This window comes from Oryctolagus cuniculus, chromosome 14 (assembly GCF_051225735.1).
Source record: "Oryctolagus cuniculus isolate XC-2025 breed Fujian yellow rabbit chromosome 14, ASM5122573v1, whole genome shotgun sequence".
Classification (NCBI taxonomy): Eukaryota; Metazoa; Chordata; class Mammalia; order Lagomorpha; family Leporidae; genus Oryctolagus; species Oryctolagus cuniculus.
The window spans coordinates 2,845,549-2,870,223 of record NC_142880.1 but is presented as its reverse complement, the minus strand read 5'-3'; the positions used below and the strand labels follow the sequence as shown (position 1 = coordinate 2,870,223).

The 24,675-nt window shown below is 56.3% G+C and overlaps 2 protein-coding genes across 2 annotated transcripts in view; both read left to right on the top strand.

Moving 5' to 3' along the window:
• DMGDH (dimethylglycine dehydrogenase) overlaps window positions 1-6,944 on the top strand; it is a 62,372-nt gene extending 55,428 nt beyond the window's left edge. Inside the window, exons 15-16 of the mRNA XM_070056319.2 lie at window positions 673-807; window positions 6,525-6,944. Coding sequence (XP_069912420.2) covers window positions 673-807; window positions 6,525-6,740 — 351 coding nt within the window. The 3' untranslated portion in view covers window positions 6,741-6,944. The remainder of the gene's footprint in view (window positions 1-672; window positions 808-6,524) is intronic.
• Window positions 6,945-15,312: 8,368 nt separating this feature from the next.
• The window catches only part of ARSB (arylsulfatase B), a 147,754-nt gene continuing 138,391 nt past the window's right edge, over window positions 15,313-24,675 (top strand). Inside the window, exons 1-2 of the mRNA XM_089312908.1 lie at window positions 15,313-15,648; window positions 15,680-16,197. Of these exons, the coding sequence (XP_089169034.1) occupies window positions 15,934-16,197 (264 nt within the window). The 5' untranslated portion in view covers window positions 15,313-15,648; window positions 15,680-15,933. The remainder of the gene's footprint in view (window positions 15,649-15,679; window positions 16,198-24,675) is intronic.

Genomic DNA, 24,675 nt, shown 5'->3' with positions numbered 1-24,675 from the left:
CAGAGTGTCACCCATCATGTGTTGCACACAAGAAGGGAAAAGGACAGAGGAGCTACGTCGTAGAGAATAAGCCCTTTGATGGAAGTGTCTGACTCACGGCAGGCCCAGTGTGGTGTCCGCACAGGGGGCTCGTGAATGGGCCCCATTGAACGAGTGGATACGCCCAGTGCTGGAGTACCTGCCAGGGGCTGTTGTTCTGAAGAACAGAAACGGCATGTGGGAGGGGTTTTAGCATCACATTCAGAAAACTGGTTCTTTCTCATCAGAGGCTCGCGATGGTGGAGACAGTGCACTGTGCCCGTGGACAGCTGTGCTGTTGTCCGGCTGTGTCAGGTGCCGGGTCGCATTCATTCATGCTCCACCCTTGCCTTAGATGTGGGTCACGTTCATGCGTTGCCGGTGAATGCCTTACGGGTTTCTGCCCACGTAGCGCCGGCAGAACTGTCCTCAACAAGCCCCCACCCTCGCGTGGAACACGTTCTAAAGGAGTAGGTGGCTGATCCTGTCATCTGAGGACGAAGAAGTTTTTGGCTAGACGTTTGATCCAATCTGTATTTTTATTTAATGTGTAATTGGCAAGAAAATAGCAAAGGCAAATTGAAACGCTTGCGTCTCTAACCTTGTCACCATGTCTGCGCATTCATTTATCATCATCATCTCGTGTTCCCGCAGCCTGCAGACTTCATAGGGAAGCACGCCCTGAGACAGATTAAAGCCTCGGGGCTGAAGCGGAGACTGGTCTGCCTCACCTTGGCCACAGATGACGTCGATCCGGAGGGGAACGAGAGTGTGTGGTATGAGGGCAAGGTGAGTGCCCAAGGACCCCACTACTGGGAGCCACGGGGCCCCCACTGCCGGGAACCATGCGACCCCCACTGCCGGGAACCATGCGACCCCCACTGCCGGGAACCATGCGACCCCCACTGCTGGGAGCCACGCGGTCTCCACAGCCCCCACAGTCCCCACTGCCGGGAGCCGCTCAGCCTCTGCGGCCCCCACTGCTGGGAGCCACGCAGCCTCCACGGCCCCCACTGCCGGGAGCCACGCGACCCCCACTGCCAGGAGCCACGCGGCCTCTGCGGCCCGTCTGCTCCTTCCTGGCAGCTCCTGGCACGCTTTGCTGCTGACTTATTGGAGGGATGCAACACTTCTCGTTCTGAGCTGACATTGAAGGAGCTGGTGGCAGTTAACTGAGGGGAATGACAGCTGCTTGTCTTTGAAAATGAGGAATTCTGTATGCTTTTGTCGAAGGCCGGCGGCCCCACGGATGGTGAGGAAGGTGTGGCTTAGGGGGTGGGGTGACCTGTTTGTTCATCCCATTCATGTCTGTGAGTGCGAAGTTGAGTTTTATCAAGAACTTGAATCTGAGAAGGAGGCAGTTTTGCAGATCAGAGAAGAAAATTCCAGAACACACGTATGAGAGAGGGTGGCACCTTCCAGTGTAGCATAGAGTGAGGGCAGCAGCCCTGGAGTTCCCTGGGAAGAGAGAGTCCCATCTCATTCAGTTTGTAATCGGCGGAGCTGGGGTCGGTCAGACACCTGCCCGGGGGCGCTGCATTTCCTGCACTTTCTGGGACTGTGCAGCCCAGTCTGGCTCAGCGTTCGGCTGAGTGGGCAGGCAGGTGTGGGGCCCAGGCCTTCGGGGCTCACCTGAGTGGGTGTCCACTTTGAGCAGCCTCGGTCCGTACCCAGGACGCTGCACTTCCGAGCCTGGGTTTATTGTCCTTGGCCATAGCCAACTGGTTTGTTTTCTCCCAGTGACAGGACAGTTGGGCGTGGGGAGGCCGGCCGTGTCGCGTCATGGCCTCGGATTCCTGAGGAAGTACAGTGTGGGCTGAGGAGGGGTGGGCGCGGCACACAGCCGACACCCACGAGTGCCAGCTCTACTTCTGCCATAGATGTGTGAGCGTCTCCACGCTGAAGAGGAGGCTGTGGGCTCAGAGGGGTTAAGGAGCCTGCTGGGGGCTGCACAGCTTGTGTGGGTGGGGCTGGCTTGGACGCTGAGTTTCTGATGCTTTCTTCCAAGGCCCGCTGAGTGCCGCAGTCTGCTCCTTCTCTGCCCCTGCTGACGCCCCCACAGCCCTGCCCATCTGAGCGGCAGGTGGGCGTTGTTAGACACCATGAGGCCGAGGGAAGTTGCCCTCCTGCGGCAGGGGTCTCGGCCTGCCCTCCCCGGCCCACGTTTGCTGGTCTGTTGGCTTTTCCTCAGCGCCTCCTTCCCCTTTCCGCTCCCTATCTCTGGTTCAGTCCTTTTCTTAATCTGTGTTCTCCCTCCGGTTGCAAAGCTGTCGTGGTTTGCGTGTTTCCTGCTGATACCCAGTGCTGTAGCCCCACCCGCATCCAGGCCCTGCCTTCTCAGCTGGAAAGCGAGGCCGTTCGATGGGCTTGCAATGAGAGGCTGCCCTCTGCGACCTGCTCTTTCTCCAGTCCTGCTTTCCGCCCCCACCCCGTGCTTCCGTCCCATTTTCCACTCCGTCCTCACCCAGCACCTCCGAGTGTGATCCGTGCGCTCACCTCCCAGCGCCGTTTCACTGGCCGTGCGCTGACGGGGCTGCGATGCTGTAAGATTCTGTGTGCAGCCCCGTGTCAGCCACGGACAACTGACAGCTGTTTCTCCATCGGAAATGTGTCGCTGCCACACGAACGGTAAACGGCCTGAAAGTGTGAGCACCACACAGGACTTGCCTTCCTCGGCCCTGCGTGTCCACTGAGTCAGTGGGCTGTGGTGTTCTTGGTTCCCGACACGTGCCAGCCCAGCTGTAGGGCTGCTTCTCCTGGACTTCCCGATAGGAGCTGACTGCTCTTTGTGGCTCTAGTGGGGTCCCAGCTCCAGTGTGTGATGGCTCTCCCCGGGGTCCTTGATCCTCTGCTCCCTGGAACGGCCTACGCGTTGCTTTTCGTCTCCTGACTGTGTTCTGACATGTGTTGCTTTTCGTTTCTGGTGTGTTATGCTTGCATATGGTTCCAGTTTTGGAGACAGGGCGCAGATTCACTCATGTACCCAGCAGTATGCTAGCCCGCGGGGACATAGCACCACACCAGACAGGCAAGAATCTGTGACCTCCAAGCCTTCCACCTCATGGGAGGGAGACACGGAGCAAAGGAAACCAGAAGTAGGGCGGTCAGGTGTGAAGAGTGCCCAGGGACACAGGGGGCCATGAAAACAGTTTTCATTATGTCAGGTGGGCTAGCCACGAAAGCAGCTTAGGAAGGAAGCTTTGAAGACGAGGTTTGCAGGGAAGTTGGAAGAGATGAGAAGCTTTCTTTTTCATCCTGTTACTTGGAAACGGCCACGAAACACAGGGCATCCACCAACCTCCCTTCCTCCACTGGCCACGCCATCCTCCCAAGCCAGAGACTCCTGAGAGCCTAGGAGAGGAATAGAAAGAGACTGAAAATAAGTGCGGATTATTCAGTGATAAAAAAGAGGCCAGTGTTCCCCCAGAACAGGAGGGTCTGCTGGGCAGGGGTGGGTGTCGCTCCCCCTCTTCGTGGAGGAATGACACAGGACCCTGCGCTGTTCTTTTGTCTGCTCGGCCCTTCCCGGGTTTGCTGCTGGTTCTTCCCTGGTTGGCTGCCGTCCCTTCCACCTCCGTGGAAGGGCGGTTCCCCCTGCCACTTTCCCCACTTCCGCGGGGGAGCAGCACACCGCCGGCCGGCTTTCTCGGGGGCTGCTCAGGTGTTATTCAGATAGATATTCCCGGTGCATGTTGTCTCTCTCCTTCTTTATAGTCCTCTTCCACCAATCCCAACTCTGCTACCCACACGCCGAGTATGCTGCTCTCCTCCAATCAGGAGCAGGTCCTGCTGTTTATTGGCTGAACTGGAGGCAGCTGTGTAGAAGCTGTTTCCTCCTCTCCCAGCGCCATATTGTGGGAGAGCAGATGCATAGAATAAGTCTTAATTCTAGTAACTTAGTCTAGTCCGAGTTGCTCCCCACAGGTGGGCACGGGTCGTTCTCCGAATTCACCAAGCAAAGAGAAGGAATGGTCCTAACTGTTCTTGGAAGGCTTTCAGGTGGAACCTTCTGGAAAGTATGCCGGGGAGAACCTGACCCCGGAGACGGAGTGACAAGACAAAAGGAAAGGCCAGACTTCTGAAATACTCGGCTGCTGACTCCTGGATGAGAGAGATTAAAGTAGGAATGAAAGCAAATCCTAGCAGAGAGCCAAGCGCGTTTTCAAAACAGCACTCATAAAATCAGCGCTCCCTTCCTGGGGTGGGTAGGGCAGACACAACTACAAGGTGAACCTGCTGGGCACCAGGAGCGTGGAGGCCTGGAGAAGGCGTCAGAGCAGTGACCAGGCGCCTTGGGCCTGGCGCGTCCAGGGATGGCACCCGGACGCTGGCTCAGGTCTCTTCCATACCCAGGCAGCCCAGGCTCCAAACTCAACCCCCAGCTTCACAGACTGGCAAGTGAAGCCAAGGTTACTGAGGTCTTTGGGAGCTGTGATTAAAACCCCGGCCTCTCTCATCCTGAGTCTCTGCCTCCCATCGCTTCACTGGCACTGAAAGCAGTGGAGCGGTGGTGCAGCGCGCGTCTGCCCGGGCAGTTAACGCCTGCCAGAGAGGAGCTTCCGCTGATGGGTGCTTTGAGGTCTGCCGCCGTCCTCACCGCAGTCAGCTCAGAAACCACACAGAGGGCTCCTGATGCGGGGCTTCAAAGGGATCGTTCCAGACGGAGTCTGCACTGGGAGACTGCGTTAGCATCTTTGTGTGGTCCTGGCTGGTTCGCGTGCGCGGATGCCTGGGGCTCCAGCCCCACGCAGCCTGCTGTGCTGGACGGCCCTTCCCAGGAGGCGGGACCTCTGGCTGTGCACTTGCTGTTTTCTGTCGTCTCCTCTCCAGTGCCCGCTTGGGTCTCTCTGCCTGCCTGCGTCTCCACCCTTCCCTTTAGGTCTGGTCTCACTAGCGTGCGTCCCCTTCCAGCGCCTCGGCTTTGCTTGGTCCTGCAGCCTCTGTTGTCACTTTTGAGTTCAGTGTCGCTCCCTGGCCGCCGTCCCAGGAAACCCCGTTTCCCCCTCTTTCGTTTTCTTTGTTCATGCTGAGTCCACGTCTCTCCTGCTTCTGGAAGCTTCCATGCTTCGTCTCTCCCAGCCCAAGCCCAGCCAACTCCAAAGTGCAGAGCCAGGCCCCGCCCACGTAGACTGCTATGGCTCCTGACTGCGTTTTCTTCTGTCTCTGTGTTATGCCTCAGCTTGCCTTTGAGGGTGGCTGGGCAGCAGGCTTTGCCCACTCCCCATGAGCATCTAGAAGGTGTTTGTGCATGGTAGACCTAGAAGCGTCACACTGTGTATGACTAAACAAGACCAGGAATTGTTCAGTACTACACAGTAGCACCCTCTGGCTCCACACCTCCAGATTCAGCCAACCATGGATACAAATATTTTTGAAAAATCCAGAAAGTTCCAAAAAGCAAAACTTGAATTTGTTGCTTGCCAAGTTATTACTGTGGATCCGCATAGAAGAAGTGGTGTGTAGACGTTGCCTTGGTGCTGTGTATGGGTGGAGAGATGAGTTCAGGTGTTGGGAGGGTGTGCATCAGGTGCAGGCCGGCTCCACGACATCTTCTGGGGGACTCACGCGTCTGGGGAGTCGTGGCCTCGGCAGGGGCTCCTGGAGCTCACCTCTGCAGATCGCAGGGCGCAGTCGCAAGCACTGTGTTCTCACGCAGACGCGCACTTCACGTTGGCTCCGACAGAGGCAGAAATAGCTGGACTCAGCACTACTTCCTCACACACCCCCCCACATGGACACGAGGCCAACTCTGCATTTGGGTCTTAGATCCCGCCCCTTTCATCTAGTACTGCCCAGCTAGTGTGATGACAGAGAAAATTTAAAATTTTTGTATTTATTTGACATTTACTCATTTGAGAGACAGTAACAGAGCGAGAGAGCGCGCGAGAGGGTTCCCACCTTCCAGTTCGCTCCCCAGTTGCCTGAGCAGCCCAGGCTGGGACAGGGCTGAAGCCGGGAGCCTGGAACTCCGTTTAGGACTCCACGGTGGGTGGCAGAGACCCAGCTGCCGAGCCATCACCTGCTGCCTCCCGGGGCGTGCGTCAGCAGGGAGCTGTGGAGCAGAGCTGGAGCCCGGATGGGAACCAGCACTCAGTGGTGGGGGGCAGGCGTTTTCATCACTAGGCTAAACGCCACTCCAAGAAGAAAAAAACATTTTTAAGTTTAAAATAGACATCCCAGTCTTCTATCATCAGAGCTCTTGGTAGGAAACTAAGCAAAATGGTGCCATGAATCATGCAAGTAAACGCTCCTATTTAAGAAGGAGAAATTTCCGAGCAGTACAGATGTACCCTGAGAAGACCACGGCTGGTCCCCAGGCCGTGTGGTCTTCCGGCCGCCTCGGGTGCAACCCCCGCGGGCCGCCTCGGCGCAGGTGCCCAGGCCCTGTGGTCTTCCGGCCGCCTTGGCGCAGGTGCCCAGGCCGTGTGGTCTTCTGGCCGCCTCGGGTGCATCCCCCACGGGCCGCCTCGGCGCAGGTGCCCAGGCCGCTGGGTCTTGTGTTCCAGGTGGTCGGCAACACGACGTCGGGGGCCTACAGCTACAGCATCCACAAGAGCCTGGCCTTCGCCTACGTCCCTGTGGCGCTGGGCGCTGTCGGGCAGCAGGTGGAAGTGGAGCTGCTGGGCAGGAACTACCCAGCCGTCGTCACCCGGGAGCCGCTGGTGCTGCCGGAGCCCGTCCGGAGCCGGCTGCAGAAGAAAGGCGAGAAGCGCCTGGGCTGAGTGCCCGGCCGCCGCGAGGTCTCCTCGGCGAGGCGGTGTGGCGGCCAGGGACTGACCGCTTTCCAGCGGTGATGAGAAATGCCTGTTCTCATGAGACCCAGTCGCAGAGCGCGAGGTGTTTGCTGGCGTCTGATCCTCATCATGGCTGAGCTTCAGGACGCTGCAGTTTGTGATCCCTGAAAATAAATCTACATTAAAAACGGAGGTGGGGCTGCTGGATTATTTCACTGAGAAATCGTCTCTTAGGTGGCTGAATGCTAGTTTTCATTTTTCATGATGTGTGATCAAAATTGAATTTAAGGTACATCTAAATAGGGTAACATTTAATTCAATTTTTGAAATCTTTACTCTTTATTAATGACTCCCTGAGAGCTTGCTTGTAGGGCACTGTCCTCGTGCCTCTGATGGTTGTCTTAGAACTTGCGGGAAAGCAGAGAATGCTTGTAAGCTCCCCCCCCCCAGGAGCCAGAGTCCAGAGTGCCCCCCACCACCACCACCAGTGGGCTGGCGGCTTCCCCCCAGAGGAGCCAGAGCCCAGAGTGCCCCCCTCCAGTGGGCTGGCGGCTTCCCCCCAGAGGAGCCAGAGTCCAGAATGCCACCCCCCCACCAGTGTGCTGGCGGCTTCCCCCCAGAGGAGCCAGAGTCCAGAGTGCCCCCCCTCAGTGGGCTGGTGGCTTCCCGCCGAGTCAGCGGCTCCCTGGGAGAGGATTCAGGAGCTGCCCACGGGGTGCCTGCTGCTTGTCCTTTCACAAAACCTCCACAGACAGAAGCTGAGGAGCTGGTGGGTGGCCCTTAGTCTGGGGACAGCAGGGAGAAAACCCTTCAGGAAAATTTGATGTGCTGCTTGGAGCCTTGTGGGTTTGGCTGACTGATCAAATCCAGTTGGTTTTGGTGAAAGGTGGTTTATCATTTGCCATCAGCTTGTAACCCTAGACTTTTTGTGTGCTATCCTTTATTAACTGTCTTCCTGGGTGTTGAAGCTGAATACGGGGCATGATAAGACTGTGGTTATGATAAACTCTAGAGTGATTCTTAGCACACAACTCTTGAAAAGGAGCCACACTTACATTTTAAATGTTTTCTAACAATGAGCATTGTTGGAAAGCAACAGGCCTCACCTCCGTCTGGGGTATTAGTGTCCTCCTAGCTCAGCCCCAGCGTCGGTGCAGCCTGGAGCCCGTGGCTGCGCACTGGGAGGCGGCTGCTCAGCCTCTGTCCGTTAGGGGCCTCAGGGCTGTACCCCCATCTCTGGGTTCTTCCTCTGTATACCCTCTCCTGACTTTGGGATACTGCAGTATCGCGAAGCAGCAATGAGAGTGCACCACTGAATTCTTATCACAGCATCAAACCCGCCAAGTGTAGAGACTAGAACATTCAGTACAGGTCTTTTTAAAGAAATCTCACGCACAGTCTAAGTCCACTCTGATTTCCTTAAGAGGTTGTCCTCACCCGCTCCCTTGCTGTGTCTGAGTCGCTCTTGGGTCTTGTGGTTCACCCAGCACCTCAGGTCCACCGGGCAGTGTCCTGGGCTTGTCACCTTGTTCAGGATCAGCCCGCCCATCCCTGACCAGCACCAGAACCTGGCTGCGGAGGGGTGGGCTGGGGCAGCCAGATGTCTCCCGTGGGAACCTGCCCGGAGAGCCCTCAGAGTGAGCTGATGAGCGCCGAAGGCAGAAGCTGAGACCGTGCGTGGGCAGGAAAGAAGCTGCAGTCTTGGGATGCTGGGAGCTCCACGAGGAGGAAGGCTGAGAGAGAAGACCAGCTGGGCCCCCAGCCCTCGGCGCCTGGCGTTGGCGCTGGTGCTTGGGTGAGAATGTGGGTTCCAGCAGCTGGTGGAGCAGGGGCCGTGCAGGCTCCCACAACCACCAGGCTCCAAAGTGCTCCGTGTCGGCACAGATGTGGGTCCTCCGGGCCTGGCCCAGGGGCGGGCGCTCCCTCCCCTGGAGCAGGGAGAGCCCCTGGGCCTGCACAGGCCCTGTCCCGGTGCCACGTGACCGTAAGGCGCTGTCCTGCTGCAAGGCTGTCGTAGTGGCCAGTCTGTGTCTCTCCTTTGCTGCTGCTGGGGAGAGGGGGCAGGACAAACGCAGCTTTCTTAGAGTGTGTGATGGTGTCAGGAGAGCCGGGCAGGGGTCGGGGGCGGTGAGGGGTCAGGAGGTGAAGATGCCCAGTGAGAGGACAGGCTGACGAGAACGGCCGTGGGCACCACCAGCAGGAGCTGCTCCAGGGACAGTGAGGACAACTGAGGGACAGCCCGGAGGAGGATGGGTGTGGGGGGGAGGGCAGGAGCGGCTGGCCTCCCAGGGCGGGCCCCGGGCTGGCAGGGTGAAGTCCTACCCGCAGGAACTGAAACACGTCTTTGTTGCATCGCATCTCGTCTCCAGAAGTCTGGAGCGGCCCCGATGCCATCCGTGAGTGCCTCTGTCTCTTTAACTCTCAGATCCTCCCCTCTGTCAGTTTCACATCTCTGTAGAGCGTGAAGCTCACTCGATCCCATCCGGCAAAGCAGCACACACATGCGATCCAATCACGTGATGAATATGTCCTGTGTGTGATTACACTGACTCCTAAGAGCACTTTACGTTCGCGTGTTCCTGAATAAGCCTTGTATTCTACGTGGAAGTTGGTTTGAGGAACCCCGGTTATGCCGCGGGGCCCAGCACTCACATCTCAGCTTCCTGTAACCGCTCACTAGCGGCACGTTTGTGCCTTCAGAGTCTGTGGAACTGGTTACCCTGCCTTTAACGGGGGCTTGGAAATGAGCAGTGACAGCAGAGCGAGTGCAGGGCAGAGACACAGCGGTGGAGATTCGTCAGCGGTCACTCTGGGGGCCAGAGTCCCCACCTGGGTTTATCACGTGGGCTGTGAAACAGGGTGAACTGCATTGGCCACAGCTGTGTTCACACAGGGACTGCCCACTGATTTTAATATACCTTTACAATTCGAATTCCTTCTTTTTAAAGATTGTACAAAAACTAAAGAAAGGAGGAAATGCAATGCTAGGACGTGATTTACAATGGATGTAACCTCTGCTGTCGTTTTTCAGTAACATTGTTCCTGGACGATCGTTTATGTAGAATGTTACACCAGCCTCTAACCGAAGGAGAGGCACGCAGAAGGAGAAGGCCATTACGGCTGCAGTAAGAAGTCTAGGGAAATGGTCCTTTGTGCAGAAATCACATCTCAAAGCATGCTGGGCCACCAACAGAAGGCGCTGGCCTTGTGCTGCCAGAAGCCATCGGGGCGCAGTGCTGGAGAGCCCTGCTCCTCCTTGCCAGGAACCCAGGGCTCGTTCCAGCAGTAGACCAAATAGCGTCTCAGCTCTCGCTGCTCTACGAGCTTCTCTGATTTTACCAGAGGCAGAGACACTTCAGAAGTCCGACCATTCGTAACAGAAATGTCTGAAGAAGTCTCTGATGAAGGCGTTTTACGGGAAATTTTTCAACTACAGAGATGTTTAAAACTAGAATTGCTCCCAAAGCAACAGATAGACAGCACTGAAATTTCTGGAGTGTGCTATGAGTTTTTTTATTTTTTATTTTTTATTTTATTTTTTTAAGAAAGGGAAAGAGACTGACACAGAGAGACGGATCTTCTGTCCACTGTTCACCCCCAAATGCCTACAACAGCCAGGGCTGGGCCAGCCCAAACCCAGGAGCCCAGAACTCGATCTGGGTCTCCCATGTAGGGGCAGGTGGCATGGACCCAAGTACTTGAGCCATCCCCTGCTGCCTTCCGAGAGTGCACACTAGCAGGAAGCTGGGTGGGAGCAGAGTAGCCAAGACCAGAACCACACACTCTGATGGGGATGCAGGAACCACACACTCTGATGGGGATGCAGGAACCACACACTCTGATGGGGATGCAGGCACCACACACTCTGATGGGGGATGCAGGCACCACACTGATGGGGAATGCAGGCACCACACACTCTGATGGGGATGCAGGCACCACACACTCTGATGGGGATACAGGCACCACACACTCTGATGGGGATGCAGGCACCACACACTCTGATGGGGGATGCAGGCACCACACACTCTGATGGGGGATGCAGGCACCACACACTCTGATGGGGATGCAGGCACCACACACTCTGATGGGGATGCAGGCACCACACACTCTGATGGGAATGCAGGCACCACACACTCTGATGGGGATACAGGCACCACACTGATGGGGGATGCAGGCACCACACACTCTGATGGGAATGCAGGCACCACACACTCTGATGGGGAATGCAGGCACCACACTGATGGGGAATGCAGGCACCACACACTCTGATGGGGAATGCAGGCACCACACTGATGGGGAATGCAGGCACCACACACTCTGATGGGGATGCAGGCACCACACTGATGGGGAATGCAGGCACCACACACTCTGATGGGGATGCAGGCACCACACTGATGGGGGATGCAGGCACCACACACTCTGATGGGAATGCAGGCACCACACACTCTGATGGGGATGCAGGCACCACACTGATGGGGGATGCAGGCACCACACACTCTGATGGGAATGCAGGCACCACACACTCTGATGGGGATACAGGCACCACACTGATGGGGAATGCAGGCACCACACACTCTGATGGGGATGCAGGCACCACACTGATGGGAATGCAGGCACCACACTGATGGGGAATGCAGGCACCACACACTCTGATGGGGATGCAGGAACCACACTGATGGGGAATGCAGGCACCACACACTCTGATGGGGATGCAGGCACCACACACTCTGATGGGGATGCAGGCACCACACACTCTGATGGGGATGCAGGCACCACACACTCTGATGGGGGATGCAGGCACCACACACTCTGATGGGGATGCAGGCACCACACACTCTGATGGGGGATGCAGGCACCACACACTCTGATGGGGGATGCAGGAACTACACACTCTGATGGGGATGCAGGCACCACACACTCTGATGGGGATGCAGGCACCACACACTCTGATGGGGGATGCAGGCACCACACACTCTGATGGGGATGCAGGAACTACACACTCTGATGGGGGATGCAGGCCTCCTGAGTAGTGACCCAGCTGCTGAACCACAACGCCCGCCCCGGCGGAAGGTTTTCATGACTGCCAGACTCAGCTCTGTGCTGGTATTTTTAAAATATTTATTTACTCATCTGAAAGGCAGGGTCACAGAGAGAGACGGAGAGACAGATCTTCCGTCACAGGTTCACTATCCAAAGTCAGCAAGTGGGTGGCCAAACCAGGAGCTTCTTCTGGGTCTCCCATGTGGATGCAGGGGCCCAAGCACTTGGTCCATCCTCTGCTGCTTTCCCAGGCATATGAGCAGGGAGCTGGACTGGAAGTGGAGCAGCCGGGACTGCAACCAGCATCCATATGGGATGCCATGTCACAGGCGGTGGCTTATCCCGCTACACCACAACACCAGCCCTGTATGTTGATTCTCTCCCTGGTTATATGCACAACTGTTGCTCATGTCAAAGAAACTTCGCTGGAGCCAACGCTGTGGCGTAGAAGGTTAAGCCTCCACCTGCAGTGTCGACATCCCATATGAGTGCTGGTTCAACTCCCGGCTGCTCCTCTTCCCATCCAGCTCCATGCTTATGGCTTGGGAAAGCAGTGGGAGGTGGCCAAGTGCTTGGGCCCCTGCACCCTCGTGGGAGGCCCAGAAGTGGTGTCTGGCTCCTGGCTTTGGCTTGGTACAACCCCAACCATTGCGGCCACTGGGGACAGAATCTCTCTCTCTCTCTTTCTCTCTCTCTGCCTCTGGCTCTTCTTCTCTGTAACTCTTTCAAGTAAATAGATAAACAATTAAAATACTGTTCCAAATTAAAAGTTTAAAGAATTGTGTATCAGTCAGCATAGGCAATGAAAATGGGACAAACCCGACTCCCCATCTGTCGCTCCCCCTCTTCGTGGAGGAACGACACAGGACCCTGCGCTGTTCTTTCTGTCTGCTCGGCCCTCCCCGGGTTTGCTGCTGGTTCTTCCCGGGTTGGCTACTATCCCTTCCACCTCCGTGGAAGGGCAGTTCCCCCTGGCCACATTCCCCACTTCCGCAGGGGAGCGGCACACCGCCGGCCGGCTTTCTTCGGGGGCTGCACGGGTTCCCTTAGATGTTCCCCATAGATGTTCCTGGTGCATGCCGTTTCTCTCCTCCTTTATGGTCCTCCTCCGCCAATCCCAACTCGGCCGCCCACACGCCGAGCACGCTGCTCTCCAATCAGGAGCAAGTCCTACAGTCCATCAGTTGAACTGGAGGCAGCTGTGCGGAAGCTGTTTACTTCTCTCCCAGCGCCATATTGTGGGAGAGCAGATGCATAGAATAAGTCCTAATTCGAGTAACTTAGTCTAGTCCGGATTGCTCCCCACACCCATCAGGCAGGATCGAATTCAGAGGACACATTTTAGTGCCTGGCCAGGGGAGGCAGAGGTGGCTGCTGGCCTGCCATCAGCTTGAGATGGGCGAGTGGAACATTGTTTTATTTGCAAGGCAGATTTACACACACACACACACACACACAGAGAGAGAGAGAGAGAGAGAGAGAGAATCTTCATCCATTGGTTCACTCCCCAAATGACTACAATGGCCAGCACTGGGCCAGGAGCCAGGAGCTTCATCTGGGTATCCTACATGGGTGCAGGGGCCCAAGCACCTGGGCCATCTTCTGCTGCTTTCCCAGGAGCATTGGCAGGAAGCTGGATCAGAAGTGGAGCAGCCAGGACTCCAACAAGCTCTCACAGGGGACAGCTTAACCCGCTGCGCCACAAGGCCGGCCCAGCCACTGGTCTTACACACAGCAGACACTGTGTCTGTACGAGGGTGTCCCACCGTGTATTCTCCCCCAGTTGCTTTCGAGGGGTGGGTGGTGATGGGCATTGGGCAGGATGAGGGGTCAGCTGTGAGCTGGCCACAGCAGTTCTTGTCCACAAATAACATTTTTCTCCATTGCCTTTCATTCCTCGGGCCCCACAGAACAAGGCAACAGTTACCCGAAGATGCTGCTCCCATAGAATTCACTCCGTGTGAGCCTGCAGCCTTGATGGAGCCTGAGGTGTCCCTGCAGGTGGGCCATGAGGGTCATGTGTGTGACTGACACACGGCCTGCAGGCCCGGTCAGACAGAAGAGGCTGGCATCTAATGAGCACACTGGGCTGTTCTGATGTTCAGGTTCAAGTCCGTCTCCTGCACTGTGCAGGGTGGCACTGGGGCCGTGAGCTACGCGACCACAGCTGCCCACATGCAGACGGTGAGCTTGGTTTCTCTCTGCAGAGACCTCTCAGGATTCTTATCTCAGCTGGGAAGGGCTGCTTCCTCCCCTGCCCTCCCCGCAACGGTTAAACATTTTGAAACAGGGTGTTTAAAATCGCCTGGTCTGTGTGCCAATGCCTTTCACACTTAGAGGCCTTGAAACAAACAACGGTTTGGGAGAAGCATCGAAACCCAGGAGTCCTGACTTCTGAGCGTAACCCACAGCCGCCAGCAGCTGCCAGGGATGAGGGCGGGGCACCGCTGGCTCATCTCCTCCAGGCTCCCTGTGCTGGCCCGGGCTTCACAACCACCTGGTCTCTTGGGGGACACTTCCCGCTTCCAGCGCTTTCTCCTCGGCAGAGGTGTGGATTTCGGGGTGGGCGTCTGGCGCCCGGACCCCAGGCCTGCCTTTGAGCCCTGATTCCGGCTTCTACTAAGGCACATCTTGGGCAGCAGGTGACGGCTCCAGCGGCTGGGCCGCCGCCACCGCCAACGTGGAGAACAGGATTGGGTTCCTGGCGCCCGGCTTCGACCTGGCCCAGCCCTGGCTGTGCTGGGTATTTCAGGAGTGAACCAGCAGACGGGAGACTGGCCTGTTTCTTATCTGTTTCCACTCTTCTCCCTGCCTTTGAGAATAAAAACATGAACTTTTTTATTAGCATTAATTACAGAATAGGTGATGTATGCAGACTTTAGAATTCAGAGGAATGGGCTGGCGCCACGGCTCACTAGGCTAATCCTCCACCTAGCAGCACTGGCACACCGGGTTCTAGTCCTGGTCGGGGCGCCGGATTCTGTCCCGATTGCCCCTCTTCCAGGCCAGCTCTCTGCTGTGGCCAAGGAAGAGTGGAGGATGGCCCAAGTGCTTGGGCCCTGCACCCCATGGGAGACCAGGAGAAGCACCTGGCTCCTGCCATCGGATCAGCGCGGTGCACCGGCCGCAGCGGCCATTGGAGGGTGAACCAACGGCAAAAGGAAGACCTTTCTCTCTGTCTCTCTCTCACTATCCACTCTGTCAAAAAAAAAAAAAAAAAAAAAAAAGGAATTCAGAAGAATGAAAGGGTGTGTGGCGAAAAGGTGTTTCTTTTCCATTCCTGTCCCGTCCACTCAGACAACTATGCTACAGTGTTCTGTGCCCTTCTTGATATTCTAGACACGTCTCTCTCTCCCCCTCCCCTAACACACACGCTAAAGTTTCCACTAAAAAATGAGTAGAACATAAACTAATCTTCATGCAGTTAAAAAAAATTATTCGTAAAAGGGAAGCATTGCAGGTTTTCCAGGATGATTAAAAAAGAGGTAAAAATCACACAAATACAAAAATGAATACCTAAGATTTTATTTTCCTCCTTAAAAGTGTTAAACTCAGTTCAAAGGACAGCCTCACTAAAAGGTACAAGCAGACACACAGCTGTCAATCATCCACAAGTTACAAGATTGTCAGGTAACCCCCAGGGCTCGCTGGCAGCGCGGTCCACCCCCACGTGACCGGAGCAGTGGGACCTGGCCGCTTCCCCGTGGACGGGCGTGGGGCCCCCTGGGCACCTGCTCTGGAGCCAGCGGCTCGCCGGTGGGCGGGCCGGGGCTGCTCCGTGACCGCGGGCTGCACCGCCCGAGGGGCCCGTTCCCGGGAGAACCGCAAACCAGGCCCGGGCTGGGCGCACGCACAGGTCGGGCCCGCGGCCCGGGGCGCACGCACAGGTCGGGCCCGCGGCCCGGGGCGCACGCACAAGTCAGGCCCGCGGCCCGGGGCGCACGCGTGTCCCGCACACACGGACGCCCGCCAGGACGCCCTCCCTCCCGGGGCCGAGGGCAGGGCCGCCGACCCCCGCTGGCCGAGGCTCCTCCCCGTGGTGGCAGCGGGGCAGCCGCGCCGGGGCGGGGCAGCCGGGCGCGCAGGGCCCGCGTCTATAAGCGGGGTGGCGGGGGCAGCGGGCGCGGGCCGGCGGGGCAGGATGGGCCGGGGCGCGCCGCCGCCGCCGCTGCTGCTCCTGCTCCTGCTGCTGCGGCCGGCGCCGGGCGCGGGGGCCGAGCGGCCGCCGCACCTGGTCTTCGTGCTGGCCGACGACCTGGGCTGGAACGACGTGGGCTTCCACGGCTCGTCCATCCGCACGCCGCACCTGGACGCGCTGGCGGCGGGCGGCGTGCTGCTGGACAACTACTACACGCAGCCGCTGTGCACGCCCTCGCGCAGCCAGCTGCTCAGCGGCCGCTACCAGGTAGGCGGCGCGGCCGGGCGCGCGGGGCCCCGCGGGGTGCGGCGGCGGCGGTGGCGGTGGCTGCGCCCTCGCCGCTCGCGGGCTCTGCGCACGCGCGGTGCGGCGCCCGGGGCGGCTTCCGGCTTCCGGGTCCCGCGGCTCTGGGGGGCGCGGGCTGCGGGGGACCCCGCGGGGCGAGTGAGGGCGCAGGGCAGGCGCCCCTCCGTCCCGCGTCTCCACGAGGCGGCCGCTAGCACAGCACCCCTGCGCGGGGGTCCCTGGATCCGCGCGCCGCGGCCGGCTGTGGAGACGTCGCGGCCGCTAGCACAGCACCCCTGTGCGGGGGTCCCTGGATCCGTGCGCCGCTGCCGGCTGTGGAGACGTCGCGGCCGCTTGCAGAGTTGCCCCTGCGCGGGGGTCCCTGGCCCCGCACACAGGAGGCGACGCGGGGCAGGTCAAGCCCCTCAGCTACCGCGGTGGGGCTGCGCGCCCCGGGCCTGGGAAGTGGCACTTTTCCTCTCGTTCTGAGCTAGGGTGACATCTTTTATGAGACCCTGATGAGGTCATGTAAGGCCACCCTTCCCCTAAGCCTTGACCGGGCCAGGGCAGAGGGGAAAGCAGCGCGCCCGCCGCCAGGCCGGGTGGGGAGCCGCGACCCTGCCCGCCTGCCCTCGCTGGCCCTCGCCTGCACCTGTCTGCACCTGTCTGACGCGCGAGCCAGACGCCACCTCGGTAGAACGTTAAGTCTCCACCCCCTCCGGACACGGAACGCGGGACACACGTAACTCGTGGCCAGGTGTCCCCCTGCGCCCTTAATTAATCAATTTGGGGGCCAGGAGACAGCTCGTGTCCACTGGCTCACTCCCCTGCAGCCCACGACAGCCTGCATTGGGCCAGAATGGAAACCAGGAACACAGAATTAATACTGATTTGCCACACGTGTGGCAGGAACCCCGGGGCGTGGGCCACCGCCTGCTGCCTCCCCGGGTGCCTGTTGGCAAGAGGCGGGAATTGGAAGCAGCCCAGCGGCTGGAGCCCCGGCGCTGGGGTATGGAGTGCAGCGCCTTAAGGCGTCCTCCGCGTGGGGCCAAGGCCGGTTTTCCACCGCGATTTAAAATCCGTGTGTCCCGAGGAGGCGGCTGCTCTGCCTGGTCAGGACACCTGTGCTCGCGGGGCACTGAGGGCTGCACGCGGCGCCAGCTGCTGTCTCTGGTTTTCTGCCGATGCACACTGTGGCAGGCAGCCGCGATGGCTTAAGAACTTGGGTTTCTGCCACCCCCTTCCCCGGGGAGGGGGGGGGGCCTGGCTTGAGTTCCTGGCTAGGACTTCTGCCTGGTGAGACCGCAGCCATTGCAAGCGTGTTGGGGAGTGGAGCAGCAGAGGACGATGCCTCTGTCTAACGCATAGCGAGTGAATGAATGAACCCCTCTGTCTGACAGATGAGTGGATGAAGGAATCAATCCAAAAATTAGAAAACAGAAGTTAGAGTTAAGAGATCTGAAAACTTCCATGGGCACGGCCTGCCGTCCCAGGCACTGCAGTGACTGAGCGTGGCTCTCCCGCAGGTGAGTGTGGGGAGCAACCCGGACTAGACTAAGTTACTGGAATTAAGACTTATTCTATGCATCTGCTCTCCCACAATATGGCGCTGGGAGAGAAGAAAACAGCTTCTACACAGCTGCCTCCAGTTCAGCCAATAAACTGTAGGACTTGCTCCTGATTGGAGGAGAGCAGCGTACTCGGCGTGTGGGCAGCCAAGTTGGGATTGGCAGAGGAGGACTATAAAGGAGGAGAGAGATGGCATGCACCAGGAACACCTAAGGGGAACACCTAAGGGGAACACCTGTGCAGCCCCCGAGAGAGCCGGCCGGTGGTGTGCCGCTCCCCTGCGGAAGTGGGGAAAGTGGCCAGGGGGAACCGCCCTTCCACGGAGGTGGAAGGGTCGGTAGCCAACCCGGGAAGAACCAGCAGCAAACCCGGGGAGGGCCGAGCAGATGAAAGAACAGCGCAGGGTCCTGTGTCGTTCCTCCACGAAGACGGGGAGCGACATAATGGTGCCGTGACTCGGATATGAAGCCTAGGCAGGGTTTAGTGTCGTTCCTCCATGAAGAGGGGGAGCGACAGGCGAGTTGTGTGCCGCTGGCCCCTCCGCTCCAGGAGCCGGGGCTTCCGTGGCGAGCCCGTCTTGCTCCCGGCTTGAGCAGCCCTGCTTCCAGCCCTGACCGTTGTCTGGGTGTCTCCCTGGCATCCACCCTGCTGACCGTTGTCTGGGTGTCTCCCTGGCATCCACCCTGGACCGGTGGGAGCCCTCGTGGATTCTGCCTGATACAGTCCATCCCTGTTAAGTGCAGAGCGTGGGGACTGCTGGTTACTGCATGCGTGCCTGCACACGCACACCTGTGTGTTCATGGAAACACGTGCTCTGACATGCTGTGCGTGGACTTCTAACTTGAAGTCTCCATTTCGTTCATTCATTCCGTTTGCCAGGAGTTGTCTGAAGCACCCTCCGCCCAGCAGTGCGCTGGCGTTCCGAGCCTCCCGTGCCACCCTCCTGGGAGATGATGCTTGAGCCTTGCGCTCCCCAGCCCACGTGCACGCGGCCTTCCTTCGGCTCCCGAGACCAGGAGAAGGAGGCCTGAAGACCTTATCCACAGGACAGGCGGCTTTTTGCAATGATGCTGGCTGGGGCCGAGGGCTGCACCTGCTGTGTTCTGTTGGGGTTCACGAGATCCATGCGGAGACTGGAGCAGAGAGGGCTTGGCCTCCCATCTTCTAGTTCATGCCCTAAATCCAGGGACCCAGCCCTCTGGGCTGTGGCTGCTGCCTCCTCAGGCCTGCTTGGTAGGAAGCTGGAGTCGAGGGTTGGGCTGGGCCACAGGCTCCGCGATCTGGTAGGAAGCTGGAGTCGAGGGTTGGGCTGGACCACAGGCTCCGCGATCTGGTAGGAAGCTGGAGTCGAGGGTTGGGCTGGGACCACAGGCTCCGCGATCTGGTAGGAAGCTGGAGTCGAGGCTTGGGCTGGGACCACAGGCTCCGCGATCTGGTAGGAAGCTGGAGTCGAGGCTTGGGCTGGGACCACAGGCTCCGCGATCTGGAGCAGGTGTCCTAACTTCTCTCCCCACTGCTAGACTCAATGCCTGTCCCAGAACCTGCTGCTTTTTTTTTTTCTTTAAGGTTTGTTAATTTATTTGAAAGGCAGAGCGGCAGAGAGAGATTGATCTTCCATCTGCTGGTTCACTCCCCAATGGCTGGAGCCGGGATAGGCTGGGTGCAAGGGCCCAAGCACTTGGGCCATCTTCCACTGCTTTCCCAGGGACATTAGCAGGGAGCTGGACTGGAAGAGGAGCAGTTGGAACTCAAGCCGTTGCCCATATGGGATGCCAGCACTGCAGGAGGTGGCTTAACCCCCTGTGCCAGAGCGCTGCCCCATTCTTGAAAGGGTTAAGTATTGCTGGGAGGGCCAAGGAGCCCTGTAGCCCTGAGCACTTTGGCAGCATTAAGTGGACAGGTTTCCTTAGTGCTGCATTAACTGCATTCCCGTAGGGCTTCAAGGAGGGAGGCCCTATTGTCCCCTCTGTTTTTTTTTTTTTTTTTTTTTTTTTTTTTTTTTTGACAGGCAGAATGGATAGAGAGAGAGAGAGAGAAAGGTCTTCCTTTTGCCGTTGGTTCACCCTCCAATGGCCACCACGGCTGGTGTGCTGTGGCTGGCGCATCGCGCTGATCCAATGGCAGGAGCCAGGTGCTTCTCCTGGTCTCCCATGGGGTGCAGGGCCCAAGCACTTGGGCCATCCTCCACTGTACTCCCAGGCCACAGCAGAGAGCTGGACTGGAAGGGGGGCAACCAGGACAGAATCCGGAACCCCGACCGGGACTAGAACCCGGTGTGCCGGCACCACTAGGTGGAGGATTAGCCTAGTGAGCCGCGGCGCCGGCCGTCCCCTCTGTTTTTAACAAGGGAAGCGGGGCTGGCGCGGGCTTAGACACCTCTCACAGCTGCAGGTCTGACCCAGGCCCACAGCCACTGCTGACAGCCACCACGCCATTTGCTACTGATAGTTATTTCAGAGTGTTTGTAAGAGGCATGTTATGTTTGCTAAGTAATTCTGTTATTTTTGAACATTTAGGTCATTCCTGAACATCTCAATTTAAAACTTAATTCGTAGCATTTCTAGGTAGGGATCCCCTATAAAGTGTAGGTAAAAAGAGGTTTCTCAGTCATTTGTTGGTAAGTTTAGACAATAAAATGAGGAAGTTTGTTGAACTTGAAAGAACTGCTGACGAGTCATGTCTGTGAACTGGGCTGTCGTACTTTAAGTTAAGGTTCAGAGACTTCCTTCCTAAGTAGCCAGCTTTAGGCTAGGGAACAAGGGCAGGGGCTGGTGCTGTGGTCCTGCCGGTGGGGCCGCTGTTGCCACCAGCATCCCATACTGGAGCAGTGGTTCGAGTCCCAGCTGGTCCACTTCTGATCCAAATCCCTGCTGATGTGCCTGGGAAGGCAGCTGAACGTGGCCCACGTGCTGGGGGCCCGGCTGTCCCCATGGGAGACCTCTGGAGCTCCCGGCCTCAGCCTGACCCAGCCCTGGCCACTGGGGCTGTCGCTCCCTTGCCCGCAAAGGAACGACACTTCTCCCAGCTGATTGGTCTTCAGTAGACTTTTATTTAAACAGGATAGAAAGAGAAACCCTTGAGCAAGGGGAGCTCCGAAAGAAAGGGGAAGCTCCCGTACCATATCACAAACAGCTTATATAGTAGAACATTGTTGAAGCATGTAAGCAAGCTTAGTCCATGCTACAGTCCATGCGGCGGCGCTCCAATCGGGTGCCTGATCACGCACAGTCCATGCGCTCCTTGTCCAACCATAAAGGTGATCACGCGCCTTCATCCAATCAAGCTCCTGGTCACGTAGCAGGCAACTTGGGTGCTAACAACAAGCTTCCACCTGGTGTTTTCTCAGCCTTGGTCAGTGGGAAAAGAGGTACGGGAAGCCCCAAGGCCATAGTTGTAGACTCAACCCTGGGGTTATGAAACGGTCCCGATATCACAGCTCAACAGAAACCATAAACATCCACACAGCAGTAACTAATGCCAGTGGTCAGCAAGCCAAGCCTTAGCATGTGGGCCCATGGCCGGCTCATGGGTCCCTACTGGGGCCATTCAGGGACTGCACCAGTGGAAGCAAGATCTTTTTTTCAGCCTCTCTCTCTTCCTCTCTCCCTGTGTCTCTGTAACTCTGCCTAAAAAAGAAAAAAAAAAAAAAAAGACAGCTAAAGAAAAGTGCAAAATGACAACCTAAACTGAGTGGGCTTAAAGTATGAAGTTTTCTTTTGCATTCCATAGTGTTGTATCCATTTTTTATTTACAAAATTGTACATATTTCTGGGGTACAGTGATGTTTCAGGACATTTACTTGGGTGTACTGATGAAATCACGGTAAGTAGCATTCCTGGTGCTCTGTTTCTTTGGAGGCTTTAAGTCCAGCTGCACTTGATCTTCAAGACTATTGAAGTTATTGTGACCCAGAGCCCCCAGCCCCACGCCTCCAGCTGTGCCGGCCCCCTTTGTCAGCCTCAGTCACCCCCACCATTAGCCTGGTGATCCCTGTTCAATGGTCACATATTTTTAAGCTTCCACAAGTGAGAGAGAACCTGCAGCATTTGTGTTTCTGTGCTTGGCTGATTTTAAGTCACGTGATGGCCTCCATCTCCATCCGTTTAGCTGCAAATGACAGAATGTCATTTTTCTTTATGGCTACATAATGCTCCACACATTCCACGCCTCAGGTCTGACCCTTGGCCGTTGTGAATAGATTCACTGCAGAGTGGGCGTGCAGGCGTCTCTGACAGCCGGATCTCCGTTCCTTCTGATAGACGCCGCGCGCTGGGGTGGCCGTGTCGGGTGGTGCATCTGTTGTTAGTTCGCTGTAAGGGCCGTAGTGAGTACCTTCTCCCGTGGTGTGGGAGCCCTCCTGTGCCTTCTCACCAGCCTGTGCTGTTTCTGTCTCTCTGGTTGTATCTGTTCTGACTGTGGTGAGATGGTATCTTCCTGTGGTTTTGATCTGTATTTCCCCAATGACTAGTGATGTTGAGCATTTTTTCATAGATTGGTTGGACATTTGCATTTCTCTTGAGAAATGTCTGTTTGGATTGTTTGCCCATTTCTTAAATGTATTGTTTGGGTGTTTTTGGGTTCCTTATATATTCTGCATGTCAACCTTTTGTCAGATGAATAATTTGCAGATTTTCTGATATTCAGTGTGTTGTATCCTCGTTCTGTTGGTTTTGTATAAACCAGTTTGTCTTGTTCTTTTGTTGCCTAGGCTTTTGGGGTCTTATCCAGAATATATTTGCCTGTATTGATGTCTTGAAGTGTTTCTCTTAAGTTTTCAGTATGGACTCAATCTAATACTCATTTTTGGTCTTTAGGCTTTCTCTGTCTCTCTTTTTAAAAAGGTGTATTTATTTATTAGAAGGTCAGAGAGAGAGGGAATGGGAGAGGTCTTCCATCTGCTGGTTCACTCCCCAGATGGTCACAGTGGCCAGGGCTGAGCCAGGCTGAAGCCAGGAGCCAGGAGCTTCATCCAGTCTCCCATGTGGATGCTTGGGCCGTCTTCCTCTGCTTTTCCCAGGCCATTAGCAGGGAGCTGGGTTGGAAGTGGCACCCATTTGGGATGCCGGTGTTGCAGGTGGTGGCTTTACCCACTGCACCACACTGCCAGCCTTGGCTTCCTCTCTCTTCATGCACCAATTAGGGTAGGTTATATGTGTGCAGAAATTTGTCCATTTCCTCTAAGTTTTCCAGTTTGTTGGTGTCTATACTGATCCTTGGTGTTTCTTGGGTATATGTTGTAATATCTCCTTTTTGTCTGATTTTATTTTTAGTTTTCTTTATTTTTTCCTTGTTAGCTTGGCCAGTGGTTTGTAGAATGTTGTTTATCTTTCAAAAAGCCAGCTCTTTTTGTCATTGATCCTTTGTATTTTTATTTTTTGGTTGTTTCTTTATTTCTGCTCTGATCTTTGCTGTTGCTCTTCCCTTCCTATAGTAATTTTGGGTTTTGTTCTTGCTTTTTTAGGTCCTTGAGTTGCACCATTGGGCTGTGTGTTTGAGATCTTACCTATTTATTTTGCGGTAGTGCTCATTGCCGTCAGCTTCCTGGTTGGTCCTGCTCTTGCTGGGCCCTGTAAGTGTTGGTGTGTGCTGCTCCATTTTCTTCCTGTCTTCCTCGATTGCATACCGTGTTGCCCAGTCCCCACGAGCTTGTTCCTTCCTTGTTTCTTGTAACTTTAGTCTCTTGTCAGAAGAGACTCGGGATAGGATGTCAGTTTTTCTGCATTTGCTGAGGCTGCTTTGGTGGTGTGAGAGGCGGTCTGTCACGGAGGACTGCTGTGTGCTGTGGAAGGGGGGCCTGCTGTGTGCCGCCGGGAGAGGGGTTCTGTCCCACTGGGGGAGGGGTTCTGTCCTGGGGGAGGGGTTCTGTTCTGTCCTGGGGGGAGGGAGTTCTGTCCTGGGGGGAGGGGTTCTGTCCAGGGGTAGGTGTTCTGTCCTGGGGGAGGGGTTCTGTCCCGCTGGGGGAGGGGTTTTGTCCTGGGGGAGGGGTTCTGTCCCACTGAGGGAGAGGTTCCATGCCTGTCTCTAGGCCTCTGGTGTACAGTGTGGCTTAATGTTTTGGAAGTTGATTTTTTTTTTTTTTTTGGTCTGAATGATCTGTCCACTGTTGTTGAATTGGGATCTCTGTTTCCCTTTATGTCCAGTAACATTTGGTTTATAAAATGCATATATTTGCATTCATTTTATCTTGTTGAATAGATTTTTTTGAACTTTTTGTGTAGAATCTTATTTATCCTTTTTTACAGTTTTTTTGAAGTTCTGTTTTATTTATTTGAAAGGCAGAGTTACAGAGAGAGACGGAGGAGGACAAAGAGGGGTCATCCATCCGCTGGTTTACTTCTCAAATGGCTGCAACGGCCAAAGCTGGGCCAGGCCGAAGCCAGAAGCCAGGAGCCAGGCGCTTCTTCCAGGTCTCCCATGTGGGTGCAGGGGCCCAAGCACTTGGTCCATCTTCTACTGTTTTTCCCAGGAGTATTAGCAGGGAGCTGAATTGGAAGTGGAGCATCCGGGACTGGACGCCTGCTATGCCACAGTGCCGCCCCTGGTTTCTGTTTTCAGGTCTGTTTTGCATGACAGAAGGGTAGCCTCTTCTGCTTGCTTTTGGTTTCTTTTTGCCTGGAGTATCTATTTCCTTCCAGTCTGTCTGTTTTTGTCTTGTTTTTGATCCACTGAGCCAATCTGTATCTTTTAATTGGGAGATTCAATGTGTTTGATTACAGATAAGACTCAGCCTTGTCATAAAAGAGGTTTCCTCTGGGCTGAATACGATTGGTTTGTCCTTGTGGTTTGCTGCTCCACTGCACTGACCCAGTTTGATTCTTCTCGCCCTCTCTTGAATCTGCTCTTCCGGTGGGTGTTTCAGGCTCCCGTGTTGTGTGTCTTTGTTTTGCTTCT